Source organism: Trachurus japonicus, chromosome 7 (assembly GCF_045865225.1).
Source record: "Trachurus japonicus isolate A0001 chromosome 7, Traja_1.0".
Classification (NCBI taxonomy): Eukaryota; Metazoa; Chordata; class Actinopteri; order Carangiformes; family Carangidae; genus Trachurus; species Trachurus japonicus.
The window spans coordinates 11,890,624-11,905,350 of record NC_140913.1 but is presented as its reverse complement, the minus strand read 5'-3'; the positions used below and the strand labels follow the sequence as shown (position 1 = coordinate 11,905,350).

Below are 14,727 nucleotides of genomic sequence, written 5' to 3'. Positions count from 1 at the left end.
TCTGAAGAATACCCCCTCCTTTCAACTGGGTTCTGGGGGCTAGTTTCTAAAATCCCAAATCTACTGTGGAAAGAGGAGACATTTTAACATTTTAGAGGTTTCCTAGGGATCCTTTTGTTGAAAAACATCAACATTTGGGAGATTTTTTTCAGCGATACAGTAGAACAACTACAAATACAGCACAATAGTCTCAGCCAGAGAGTTTTTGTTTTTATTCAAACCATAAAAATGTAATGCCAAGACATTACATCTAATGTAAAAACAAAAAAAAACCGATGTGGCTGAAACAGAGCAGAAATCATACAATTGGCAAACAAATCTGTAGTGACAGGATGTGGTTGTCAGAGCCAAAGCTTTTCCTGCAGATAGCAGCTGTCGTGGTCTGGTCTAATCAAAATCTTACACTGAGGTCACAGAGGTCAAGTAACAATGTCATTAAATTAATAAAAAAGTTGTTGTTTTCTATACAGTAATGTTATGATTCAATTACTTTAAAAACTCCAATAAGAGCAGAAATAGACAAAGAAATAATTATGAATTTTAAATGAAAGACTGAAACACAAACTCACATTGACTGTATTGATACAAAGAGACCAGATACATGAATGTGATTGCTTCACAATTGCAGACTCACTTTTTGAGCACGTCTCAATCTCAGGTTTAATAACCTTTTAACAGCAGGCATACGGAGGCTGCACCACACCTGAGGTCTCTCAGAAACACACACAAGAGACAGATTGTTGTTCTGCACCTGGAGCTGTTAGACATCGGCTGCTGCTGCAACAGACTGTGACCAAGTGGAAATGACAACAATAGTCAATTAAAGTCTGAAAAAAAAAAAATACAAGAGGCATGACACGAGACTGGAAACAGCGGCAAATGCTCTGAGACGGTTTTTCACACAGGTGCTGCCTCAGACATTAAACATGTTTGAAAAGTTTTATGAAGCATTTTAAACCTACTGGGTTAGGAAATGTTAAAGCGGTTTTTACTTTTATTTTCACTGCTTGTTTCTAAACTCATACTGTATTATGCAGAATGTCTAATATTATAATTTAAATGATTTTGATGTTTGTGTGTCTCTTCTCCAGCACTGTATGCTACTGGGGGGGAAGAAAAGCACAGACATCCCCCTGGAGGGCTACCTTCTCACTCCCATTCAGAGGATCTGCAAGTACCCTCTGCTGTTAAAGGTACAGAACGAGCTGCAATGATGTCACACTATCACAAAACACTGACACCAGATTTGTTTTATTCTGAATCAGAAAACAGAGCCAGCAAAATATCATGACAGAGATAGAACATAGATCTTAATGTCTCTGAAATGTAAAAACATTATACCACAAAGCCAAACTTGTGTTGCCTCCTCCCTGTATTGTGGTTATCTCCCTTTGAGCCAGGACAGTCGTAGATCCACTGGTACTGGATTGTTGGTTGTTCATTCAGAGGTCTGGGATGAAAACCAACGGAGACGAGGCTTTAAACTTTAAAAACAAGCAAGTAAACAAGTAAAGAGAAAAAAACAAATAAATAACCAACAAATGTCACATGACATCTAGACATGATAGTAAACATCTCTATATCTTACTTAAAATAGAATATTTACCCCTAATTATAGGGTATAGTATGCTTTTCAAGGGTGAGTGAGTTTAATAGTCTGGTGAGATAAACTCGTAAACTTCAGAATTTGGTTATGGTGTATTGTGTTGACTGCCATTTTCTCATCCTCTAAGACTGAATGAACTCGTTTTTGTGTGCCCACTCCTAGCAAATCACCTGTTTATGTTTATAACTCAGCCCACCTCCTCTGTCCCTAACGCAGGAACTGCTGAAGAGGACCCCTAAGAAGCACGCTGACTATCCGGCTGTGGAAGAGGCTCTACAGGCCATGAAGGCGGTCTGCTCCAACATCAACGAGACCAAGAGGCAGATGGAGAAACTGGAGGCTCTGGAGCAGCTGCAGTCCCACATTGAGGGCTGGGAGGTGAGTCGTCACGTCAGAGGGTGACACTGGTCATGAGAAGACCGGGAGTTCAGTGCTGTGACATTTTTAAGTAAAAAAAAACAAAACACTGAAGGAAAGAGAGATGGAAAGAAAATGAATGTTTTTATTAGAGCATCCTCAAATGCAAAGTGTTTCAAATAGAGAAAAAAAAGCCCCACAATGTAATTATGACAGGAACAGTCACTTATTTTAGAAATGACCACCGTCTATCTCAAAAGTGAAGCTGCTGCTGCTGGGGCCAGATCACTGCTCGAAGCTTCAGGGGCCACAGACGGGGCTTGGGAGCCGAGCGAAGGGTCCAGTGAATTTTTCACGCCTCCCTCACCCATCACAACAGAGGCCTTGTCTTAGTGGGCACCAACAGGACACACACACACACACACATACACACACATACACAGGGTGCCAAGGGGGATGCCAACGGGCTCGCTGCCCAATCAGAAGAGACCTAGGAAGCTAGTCTCACATGCACTGGGAGGGTTACATGAGGGGACCTTTGGAGGATGGGACCAGAGAATGGGCCCCTCTGGGACGTCCCACTATCTGGGCTTGAAAACAGGGTCTTTTATCCCTGTTGAAAATTGTCAGCATTTAAATCCCATACTAAAAAAACAGCAAAAACTGCTTATTCAGACTGTGAATATAAACTTTTTCTGATCTGTCTTGTGATAGATATTCAGTTTTCAGTGATTCTTTCTATTCTGTGGTTTAAACTTCAACCACCATGACACCCCCATCCTTTACGTGAAGTCTCAAATACAAGCCAAGAAGACAACTAGTGTTGCTGAGGCAGAGGAGCATGAGAGAAATGATTCCAGTGACTTAAAATTTTATTTTACAAGCAAAGCTGTAAAAGATGTCCCTGTCCCATCTTCTCCAATATAAACAGCTGTTGCATTTCTGAGTTTTATATATTTAATAAGTGACACAAATCAGTTTTGAACTGATTTGTGTCTGATGTGTGTTCATGTCAATGTTCAATATCAAGGTCAAGGTCATCTTCATAAATACAGTAAATACACAGACCAACACAAACCTTCACGCTATCTGTTTACATAAAAACAAGTTATATAAGAGTCTCTTGGTTCTGCATCTAGATTTGTTTATATCTGTAACTAGATTGCAGCAAATTATACTCAGTCTGGATCCACAGGGTTGTTTCTTATGGCTCTGGTTCTAAAGGTTCCTTTAGATCTATCCTGGTGGGTTTCTGTTTCTGTTTTCCAGGGTCACTGACCCAGTGGCAAGGTTAAAACAAACTCAATAAACAAAACTGAAACAAAAACACTTGAGTTTGCCTACGTCACCTCAGGCTCTTGGAAAATGTGATTGTCATTTTTAAAAATGATTTTCTGGCATTTCATAATGTAAATAGATGAGCCGTCTAGTTGTAAATGTTTAAAGGCTCTACAGTGGTGCAGTGGTTAGCACTGTGGCGGTAAATATACTGAACATATAATCAATATGTCCACAATTGAGCAGATCACAGGTTTGTATTCCAAAAACACGAAAGTGGAAGTGTAGCTGGTTCAGAGAGAATGACTTGGTAGAAGCTTGGAGAGGCGCTTCAGCCCACCCCCACCCCCAAACCCCCCCCCACCACCGCTACAGAGGCTTCATCCTAACAGCATTAGTCTCGCTCTTCTTTCCTCTCTCCAGACTAATCACCTCCAGCCCTAATGGAGGAGACTGCCAGTAGTGCTGAAGTAGGCCCAGATGCATTACCCCTGCTCGTACGCACCGTGCACGCTCACACACGTGCACGGTATGCGTGCACTTTACGCACTCACACATGACATTAAAAATGCAAGAGGGTGTAGACATGCGCACACACACACACACACACACACACACAATAATGTAGCTATGTGCATGTCTCTGTGCACATAGCTACAAGCATGTTGTCTGAATTCTCTTACACTCAGACTTGTGGCCTCTCCCGCCCCCCACCCCCCGTCCGACTCCCACCTCAGCTCAGTGCAGTTTACATGTGGTTGAATCGATCGTCTGAAACCCGATCCCCCCTCCCCAGACCCAGTCGCTCACCTTCAGAGAAGCTCCCAGAATCACTTTTCCCTCTACGAACTCCGCAGCGATGAACATCCATCATAAACATATACTCGTGGGAATCAATTATGGATGCTCGAGGGTGGTTGCGGCCCGTTTGGGGGCTTTCCACGGACCCGTGTCAGAAACATCAAAGACAACAGTGAAGTCCATATCTGATGTGTATGTGTGTATCCCTGTGGGGATGTGGTGGGCACTCTGCACTCCAGAGGGGGTGGGGTGGGGTGGGTTGTCCTAACTCCCACACATGGGTGTATTTAGTTCCAGATGATTTGAAGTGGAATGATCCGTTTAACAGCGAGTAATGAGATGTCTTTTAACTTTTATTATTTTATTTTTCGGTAGCCCTGTTTTGACAGAGCAGCCTGTATGAACTGTTCACCCTTTTAATAAATCTTCTTCATTGTTCCAGTCGCGATATTAGGAAATTGCTTCATCTGTCATTTACAGCTTGGGCAGGAACATGTGAGCGCATGGTCGCTCATGCATGTATCGGTATCTGTGTGTGAAAGCGGTTTCTGTTCCCTCGTTGGAAATGTGAAAAGAGGGAGAGAAAAAAAAGGAAAATGATTTTCTAAAAATAATGAAGTCTAAATAGTGTAAGTAATTGGTCCTGAGGTTCAGCCACTTTGTGAAAATGTTAATTGGATATGATGCTGAGGTCAATCAACAAGGTCAGCACTTTACAGCCTGACATCAAGAGCTTCATTAACAGAGACGTTAGAAATATGTAAATTGAGAAAGAGAGCTCTCAGATTCCTGCTGGTCTTGATGATTGATATAAATCAGGCTGCTCAACTGCATCGTTTGTGGTCTGCGTTGTTGTTCTTTGCACTGCTTCTTAAAGGAGACAGTTTTTTTCATTGTGAGCAGCTTGTGGTGTGTTTGATAGCTGACGAGAAACGGCTTCATAGACCTGATCACATCCTGTGAAGGTGGTCTGCTGCAGGGTGACATTATACACAGTGCTGAACATTATACTTATTTTACACAGTTTTAACAGACAAAGCCTACTGCAGATATCCAGACAAGATATATGTCAATAAATACGAAGCCCCTTCCAACCTCTCTCATCAAATCAGTTTTGGTGATATCTATACAGTAGATCTTTACTGCCTATATCAAAAAAAGTGACTCTGAGCTCTATTGGTTCCTGATGTACTGAAGCGCTGGGCTCCATGCAGAATGCAGCCAGACAGCTCATCCCTCAATCTCTCAGCTTCCTCTGTCTCAAACTGAGAGGATATGTCCAATTTCCACAATTTCAAAATGCATCACTTGTTAGTTATTAATCACTGTGCCATAAACCAGCGTGTCAAGGTGTTGGGGTCATCCGTTTGAGGAATGTCCCAACAGCTGTCCGACTGTTTCAGGGTCAGAAGTTAACGTAACACCAAAGACCTTTTGAATACCAGTGGAACAGGGGGCGACATAAATGATGGCGTCCAGAGATGGTGAGCAAGCAACCACTCTCGTCTGTCGATCCTGCACCTACTGCAGAAATGAAGGAAAGTCAACGTGTAGCTTTCAGTTGGATATATTAAAGTCTGGGATTAATAGAACATGATACTGTTATTTTTGGTGCTTCAGTCCAAACCTCATTGTCAGTTACAAAGTTCAAATTCCCCTCATCGTCTTGTTTCATTTTCCAATGATGAAATTTGTTACACACAAAGAAGTAGATTAGTTTTTAAGTTCAGTGGAGCTATGTGGTTTTTTAAGAGTATTTCTACATTTCCTTTGACATAATATGTTACAAAGTGGTTTATCAGGTTGATGAGGTTGATGAGGTTGATCAGTATAAAGCACTTCCACCTGCAATCTGCACCAGGTAATGACTTGTGTGTTTCCTTCCTCTATGCGTATACTCTACAGCTGCTCTTTAATGTGAATGGAAGCAGCTTGTGTGTACCTGTTTTCACATCCTGAGCAGGGAATAAAGAGGCTTTGTTTCTAAACCAGGAAACTACATTGAGGCTGAGGGAACAGTCCTGCCACTGAAGTTTTTTACTGTCACTTGTCACAGCTTCAGAGGCTGAGTTGTATTTTCTTGCAGTTTAGCATTGGCCCTGTGCTGGGGTTGGGTGGGGGACAGCTGTGTTGACTTTTTCCTGTCGTTCAAGGTGGAATGAAAACAAATTGTTCACAGTGTCAGAGTTGAATTTCATATTGTCTCGCTGAGGTTGTGAACTCCTTCAGTTTTGATAGAGATAGAAACAATGTCTTGTATGCAACTCCCATGTTTTAGCTGGTGCTGTCAGAGTTTCCACGCTTCTTCTCACATTAAAAACCTTGCGGCTGCAGCAGCACATGACCATGAAGCCTCTTGAATAAGTCGACAATTATCCAGTATGTCATGGATGAAAATGACCTCTTTTATGTTACTGATTGAATCTTTATTTCCTCAGGGGACCAACCTGACTGATATCTGCACGGAGCTCCTGCTTCATGGAAATCTCCTCAAAATCTCAGCAGGCAACATCCAGGAGCGTGTCTTCTTCCTGTTCGACAACCTTTTGGTTTATTGCAAGAGGAAGTCCAGGTGAGAAATGCAAAATCCACACAATTGCACAGCAGCTACCACAACGAGAACTAACAAGAAAAGCATTAAAAAGAGTTTTTATTGACCAACAACCTGGAGGGAAGGCAGACATGGAAAATTGGAGCATATGTGCAAGCTCCTGTTTGCATAGACAGGTTTTCAGTGTACAAGCAAAACAAAAACACCTACATGTGTCTGCACTGCAGCAGGCGTACCTGTGTGTGTTTGTGTGTGTTGCCAACACAAGTTCTCCTCTTGCTACGTTGTTGCTGGCATCAGCGGATGTTTTTCCTGCCGAGTGTAACCACAGTGTTGTCCCATTTCCTAGGGTTTCTGGAAAGAAGTCCACCAAGAGGACCAAGTCCATCAACGGGCCCCTCTATGTGTTCAGAGGCCGAATCAACACAGAGGTGATGGAGGTGGAAAATGTGGAGGATGGAACAGGTTTGTGTTTGGCCAGCAGCGTTACTGTTAGAGGCCGTCTGTGCATCCATTCATGCAGCTCAGCTGCAACGTTTGTTTAGATTCTCATGAGCCTCTGGTTCCTTGATGTAATGCAGCATATGATTTATTCGTTTTGATTATTTAGCTCGTGTCCCGTAAGTCAAGTTTTCGGTTTATGTCTGACTTGTTGAAACAGTGTGTGTGTTACAAACTGGTGGTTGGATATGAATCAGGTACTTGTTGACGGTTTGGGTGGAGTGTCAAACTTGCACCGAGTTTCAAACAGGATGTAGCTTGCAGCTTCATTTACCACCTTTCAGTGTCACCTTGCAGCAGCAGCCACCTCAGCTGAGTGAGAGCCCCACATGCTCTTGCATTGGTTGAGATATTGTGCCGGAGATAAACTCAGCTAGTGTTGCTATTGTGGTTTGTTGCGAGGCACCGCGCTGGGCTTGGTACTTGTTGTCCACTTTCTGTAGAAACACTTCGTCTTCCTCCTCTCGCTCACATGTTTCCTCTTTTTTTTTCTCTCCTCTGCGCTGGAAGAATATTTTTGCAAGCTCACATGACCCCCTTTTTTTTTTCTCTGCATGTTGGTTGCTGCTTGTCACATTGAAGCCGCTGCAGGGAAAACCACAAAGAAAAACATGCCTTATTCGCAGAACTCAGCGGTGCCACATTGAGACTGTACACGTGTGCACACCCAGAACACAGATTATCTGATTGCAAGGTGTAAAATATCCAAAATGTGAGAGGATATTGGGGTTTGTCTGCAAAAAGCAGAGGTCATCATGACCTCAATCATCCCAAAATCTGGAGTCACAGAATTAAAGAAGCTGAATTAAGGAGCAAACTGTTTGATTAATTTATTGTGAATGGAGCCGAATGCTGTTCACCTTTGTAAAAATTGAAAAAATGTCTGCCCCTTCACTGACTCATACCCCTCTCTGCTTTGATAAATGCCAACTCACAGATCTCAGCATGTACTTACACAATATTTTACGAGAATTCATCTTGTGGCTAAAAAGAGACTCCGCTCGGTCGTATGCGAGTGCCATCGTGGAGCAGTGGGAGCTGCTCCCTGTGGGGCCTGAACTATCGGTTCTATTTATATGACCTTTGAGCATGAGACTAATGTACCCCATTACCAGTGGCCATTCATTATTCAGGAGCTGCTCACCTGCAGCTAAATGGATGATAAAATTAGAAGGAGTACGAGGAGGGAGTTTGTTGAGAGGAGTCTTTTACGGCTCTCACGTTTATCTTTTTATCTGTCTTGTAAATCTTTGCTTCGGCAGTGAAAGAGATAAAACTTTACTTCAATAACATCTTCATCAGCATGATTTGTTTTGCGCTTGTTACTGCTGGTTATATTTATCACCAAGGTCAGTGTTTACATGCTGTGTGTGTGTCTGTGGTTTTTGTCTCAGTATGTGAGCACGCGAGGAAGAGAACAAAGAAAAACAAGCTCAACAAAAAAAAATAAATAGCAAAGCTTAAAGATAATTTGTAACTGTCAAGTTTATTTTAATGAGATGATTTGATTTAAGTAAAACTCTGAACTCTGAAGGCCATGTGAATATAATGAGCATGATATATTAAAAAAAAAAAAGTCTCAGTTTGGTCTGAAAAATGTCTTCATAACTTTAATTCAATGTTTATACCTTGCAGCGGACTATCACAGCAACAACTACACGGTGACGAACGGCTGGAAGATCCACAACACTGCTAAAAACAAGTGGTTTGTCTGCATGGCCAAACACGCTGAGGATAAGCAGAAGTGGCTGGACGCCATCTTGAAGGAACGGGAGCAGAGAGAGAGTGAGTAACGCACTCTGCTTTTAAAGGCCGTCGTTTTTTTTATTTTTTTTTTATTATGGCACTTCTGGTTTACGGGTCTGAGAGCACAAAACCAGAAACATGTTAATGTTGCTTCGAAAGATGTTTCACCATCAACCCCGTTTTATGGAATATAGAAGTGCCGTCTGCTGCCCTCCACCCACTGACTCTCTTGACCACAGATCCTCATTTTTTATTTATTTTGTCTCTGTCTTTTGTGTGCACGCTCACTGCAGCACCGAGCTTCACTTCCCACACTTGAGATGTGTCTGTCCGTCCCTCTCTCTGTCCTTTTTAGTTGTAGTTGCAGCAGTCGTGAGGTATTTTCTGCCGTCGGTGTCACCTTCGACTCACAAACTCCCGGGCCTCCCTCGGCTGGCACACAGTAATGACTGTGGATGTGCTCGCGACCTGGATACGCCGGCCGTTCTGTGCCCTACAGTTATGTCCCACCTTGAACAAGCTGCCTGCTTTTGTTTGGTAAACAGAGGCTTAGGTGACACGACGTCACCGGTGGCCTGGCTGACCCGCGCGCCGCACACGGAGGCTGCGACGGTCGATTCTTCTCTTTCAAGGAATCGGCGTCTGACTGAAATCATCTCAGGTCTCATTCACAAAGAGCAGGTGTGCTAAAAGCAGCATCTTGGCCGGTTACATAACACACAGATGCTTTAATTTATCTGCAGCTATTTTTACTATAATAAAAGACTTGTATCTTTTTTCAGTTTTGTTTTGTTTTCTAGCTGCATTCATCCAAAAGTCCACCAGCAGCTATAAAAGCCTCACCAGCTCTAATTTTAAGTGTAGTGACGTAAACTGATAGTCTTGTCGCTGCCTAAATTGTTTTCCCTTCGTCCTTCGACTTCCCTCTTTCACCTTAAATCGTGCCCCCACCTGTTCAGCGCTGACCATCTGTCTTTGTTAGGCCGTGTGCATTAAACGGTGTGAAAGGCTTTAACCAGATTTTGTGGGCGGTGCACACGAGGCCACCTGATATCTCTGATGGCTTTAAATCAAAAACTGTATCCCTGCAGCTATTTGAAAATGACACGTCTGATTGTTACCACATGCTGGTTGGTTTAGCTTAGCACTTCAGCGGCGCACAGCTGTCAACATTAATATGTAGTGTTTTTGTAAACGTTGTTTTTTGGTAATTATTCACAGCAGAGTTGAACGTCATCCGCGCGCGATCTCCTTGATCAGAGGGGTCGGAGAGAAGGAGTAAATGAAGGAGAGCGCGCTGCAGCTCGCGGTGTTGAGTTTCAACCTGGCGGAAATCGACCTGAGGCAAACAGATGCCAGATCAGTCACAGTGCCCAATCTCCCTATTACTGCTCTCCCTTTCTGTTACCCACACTGCACTGCAGTATGTGCTCTGTGCTTACCTCTCCCTCACCCTCATCTCTCCAGTCTAGACGGCTTCATGATGAAGTTTGACTGCAATAAATCCTGGCAGTGTTTTCTCCCTCTTCATGCATTATTTCCCTCCCTGTGTTAGACATGTGGCTCGCCTCAACCCTCCCAACAGACCGACTTTTAATTGTTCAACAACTGCCGACTGCCGGGGGTGTTTTCGTCTTATCATTGTTTTCACGGAAGTTTCCGGGGGTCAGAAAATGCAGCGGGGGTGTAAGCTCATGCCAGCGAGCGCAGGAAGACGAGGAACGGCTCGAGACGAACTCCGACAGCTGGAACCAGAAGCCGAGGGCCCCTCCCGTGCCGGACAGGCCCCGTCTGTTGTTCAATGACACTCATTGTTTAAGCGCAGTCCAGCTGCTGTCAAATGTAATACAACCCCACCTCCATCACAGGCTGCCAGTGACCAGCGCCAAACACTCAATGGGAAAATTGGATTCAAGAGTTAACCATGAAACTTCTGACATTGTTTGTCCCGCCCACTCCCTTTTCATTTGGCCAGCATTCCCACCCCCAACACCCGTCAATCAACTCTACACCTTCAAATGGTTCAAGACCAAATGATTAATTGTTTCATGGTTAAAAGAAAATGAAAACGATTGGTGCTTGGAAGCTGAAAAATGCAACTTGCATCATGAAAAGGCAGCAAGAAAAGAAGAAACTGCAACAACAGGGGAAGTGACTGAATCAACAGCCTGAGCAACCAGTCGGCAAAGCTCACAGATTCACACAATGGTGAAGCAATGGCCGACTGGGTGCTGCGAGAAAGCCTCAGATGTTCGTTGACGAAGATGCCAAGTTAGATTTCAGGGCTCAAAGTGCCGGATCTCCTGCGTAAAGCTGTGAGGGGAACAAATAGAAAATTAAAAGTCTAAGTTGTTTCGGAAGTTGGTGCCAGAAATTGAAGGAGCCAGGTGCTTATTTCTGCACAGTGTGCCGGAGGAAGCTACATAATACTACCAGTAGTAAAAACAAAGTGTTCTCTCATCATGAATCGGACCCTAACGTAACTACGTCACCACGAGCCACAGTTATGGTTGACAGTCAGTCAGCAATACCTGTGCACGTTCATTGCTGAACCCGATCGTCCGTCACAATTTCTCACCTCTGTCGGTTTCCAATCAACATGTAGGCTTCATGAAAAATACACATTGTATATCACACCAGACTTAAAGTAGCGGGTATCTGAGAAGCTTCAAAAACTTGGAGCTTCTACTTGCGTAGAAGTTTTGGATGTATTTGTCTTTAATATTTATTTATTGTTGTCCTAAAAACAAAAGATGGTGCAAAGCACATTTTGTATGTATGTAAATCTTTGTTTTTCCAAAATAGGATTATCTAGAGGTGTATCACACAGTTTAAAGCTAAAATATTGTTAAAATAGAGGTTGACCGATGTGGATTTTTGAAGGCTGATGTTAATGAAAAAAAAAAAAGATCATGACGAGTGAAGGGTCGGTCCGATCAGAGTCGGTTCAGTCAGTCAGCATGCGAGTGACACAATGCATTTTAATCACAATAACCTCTTTTGTCCCCCACTGCCTCCTATTGAAAAGACCATAACAACGCAGGCAGCTCAGCTAGGTGATATAGGAGGAGGTTTATTTAGTATTTAATTTAGTGTGCAGTGTTGATGTGGAGCCCTGTTTAAATATAAATGATCTCAGGAACACAATGTGTATCCTGACCTTCTTTGTGAAGATCAGGTGCAATAAGATGGTGTATCCTGGAGGCTGTTATCAGAGCTTCAGAGCTAAGAATTTCAGCCAATGACAGTTTACAAAATGTACCATTGACACTGATTTATCAGCCTAACTGATTAATCGGTTGACCTGTAGTGTATAAAACATGGTGTTATAATGAAGTATTTAAGGCTACGGATTAAGTTTTTTACTTGGAGCCGTGTAGATTTGCTTCCAGACGGCACAAAAACATGAGAGTTTATCAAGCACACTGGGGCTTGTAGGTTAACAATAGTTTTCTAGACTGTTTTAGGAGCTTTAATGTGCCTCTCAGCTGAGTTAAGCAGCTTAGGGAGTCGGAGTGCAGCAGAGTCGAGTTGCCCAAGTCAGAAAAAGTCACAGTTTAGTTCACAAGTTCATCAAACCCTAGGATGAGGTTAAGCAGCTCAAACAGTAGAGAGGTTTTAGGGGAGCAGCAGGCCTCACAATGGGCCCTCACATGTTTCACTTCACTGTAGAGGAATAAAAGTGGGAGAAAAAACACCAAAACAGAAATGAGATCAAGATTGCGCCGCCCTGCTGAACTTTACTCACTCTAAAGACAACTTGTCTAGGGGAGATAAACATCTGGGTTTGTTGCAGAAGGTTTGTGGGAGACCCAAGCAGTCGCACTCTGATCCTGGCTCTGGTCCACGTGCACAATACCAGAACACAACCAGGCCGTCCAGGTGAGGGCTCGTTTGACTCACAGCACCATGACTGCCTTTGGCTTTTTGGCGTTTAAAATGTGTAGATAGCAACCGAGAAAAGTTAGAAATGTGTTCCTCGTAATGGGTCTGCTGTGTTTTTCCTGGCGCTGTGAAAGAGTCACTGTGTAGGGTGAGGTTCAGTTTATTCATTTATTTCCCTTCCCACATCTTTTGTCCACTCTCACTCCCGACAGGTTTTCACTGCACTAGTTGTTCAGAAGTTTAAACTTGACAAATCCTCCAGATTCAGACGTTTGTTCCTCCGTTGTCTTCCAGGTCTCAAACTGGGCATGGAGCGAGACGCCTATGTGATGATTGCAGAGAAGGGGGAGAAGCTCTACCACATGATGATGACCAAGAGCCGACACCTGATCAAGGACAGACGCAGGAAACTCAGCATTGTCCCCAAGTGCTTCATGGGAAAGTGAGTTTCTTTGCCCTCCACAGTGTCTGCTTTTCTCAGGTTCCAGGAATGTGACTGCAAAGCTGTGCTGTTCACAAGGGGAGCTTTACAAATCGTCATTACATAAGATCAGCAGGCTTTCAAAAGAGCTGGTGTCCAGTCTCCCAGAGTCCTGGCAAAGTGCCCGAACTGTTTTATCCCTGCATCCTCTTGCCTGTAATGAGCCCCCCCCCCTTCACTCCCCTCATGGTCTCCTCTCACGGGTTGTAGAAAAGGCCAAGTCTCTCTCACTACGGTGGCCCTGAGAGCTCAACACTTTGCAACTGAGGAAAGCACAATGCAAATATGAATAGGTTTACAATTCCAGTGCGATGGAACATCTGCTACAAAAAAAGAAATCACAAAACAACTTGTACAGCGCTGTGTTGTAATACCTGCAACGGATTCGACTGGAATTGCAGTGTATTTGTTGTCAGATAATGTTTTTTTCTGAATTTGCAGTCAATTAGTTACAGTGAGTTGAGCTCTCAGGGCCACAGTACCTCACACACTCACACACCCAGACCCCGCCTCTTTCTGTGTTAACACTGGGTGTTTTCCAGCGTGGATGGCAGATTAACGAGGAAACTAACGTTATCAAGGTAACAGGGTGTTTTTGATGTGGAAGTAGCAAACACTTCAACACATTATCCTCTGCCAAGAGGTGAATTTAACAAGAGTCCCTGAGAAAAATGTAATGGTGTTACAGGAGGCGTCCACCATCCTTGTCTGGGTGTTTTCCTCTCAGATAGTCTGGATCCTGAGACCTTCCAGGAATCGCTGTGTGTGTGTGTGTGTGTGTGTTCAACCCTCACCCTCCCCACTGTTATTAGGAACAGTTCGTCATTACCACCCTCACTTGGATGTAATGTTTTTATCTTCCTTCGTCCACTTGTGGGTCAGAGTTCAGAGTCGGTGCCAGAACAGTAGCAGATGGTTGAAATTCCAGTGTTTGCCAACATGTCACTGACTCCTTCCTCGGCCCCGTTCACGTGGTGTCGGTCGGTCTCGTTCGTCTGTCTCCCTCACTCTCAGTCCATTTCCACTTTCTGCTATCTCCACCACTTTTCCTTGCTTTTATCACCCAGTCATTTCCTGCCCATGAGTGCAACCTGCATTAGCCCTGCAATTGCCTTACTGATGAAATTAGCCTCAGGCAGAGTAGGAGTGCTCAACGCATTAAACAGAGACTGCCAGTATGATCGCACCCTGTTGTCTTGATAGCATAATACCATCATTTGTCTGCCGTCTACACTGGAAAATTGGTCCTGTTAACACACTATACATTTTCCTATTGGATAATTGCTACTTTTTGTGCTTGTCTAGCATTATTATGGGTATCTAAAGTAATGATATATCTTCCTAATTGTCTTGTATTGTTTTGTTGTCACATTTTTGTGCTGAGATGAGCTGCTGAGACTAATCCTCCTGCACAACCTCTGGATTACTCTGTTCCACTAGCTTTAGTTTTTGAACATGTTTACATGCCTTCTGTGGAAAAAGCACATCAGTAGCATAAGCTCAGTCTGAAGAAGACTTTAG

The 14,727-nt window shown here is 43.5% G+C and overlaps 1 protein-coding gene across 2 annotated transcripts in view; it reads left to right on the top strand.

Annotated features, from left to right (window-relative positions):
• prex1 (phosphatidylinositol-3,4,5-trisphosphate-dependent Rac exchange factor 1) overlaps positions 1 to 14,727 on the top strand; it is an 85,682-nt gene that overhangs the window by 28,403 nt on the left and 42,552 nt on the right. For both annotated transcript variants that reach the window (XM_085781210.1, XM_085781209.1), the window contains exons 5-10: positions 1,092 to 1,193; positions 1,823 to 1,984; positions 6,481 to 6,614; positions 6,943 to 7,058; positions 8,730 to 8,879; positions 13,020 to 13,167. In XM_085781210.1, coding sequence (XP_085637336.1) covers positions 1,092 to 1,193; positions 1,823 to 1,984; positions 6,481 to 6,614; positions 6,943 to 7,058; positions 8,730 to 8,879; positions 13,020 to 13,167 — 812 coding nt within the window. The remainder of the gene's footprint in view (positions 1 to 1,091; positions 1,194 to 1,822; positions 1,985 to 6,480; positions 6,615 to 6,942; positions 7,059 to 8,729; positions 8,880 to 13,019; positions 13,168 to 14,727) is intronic.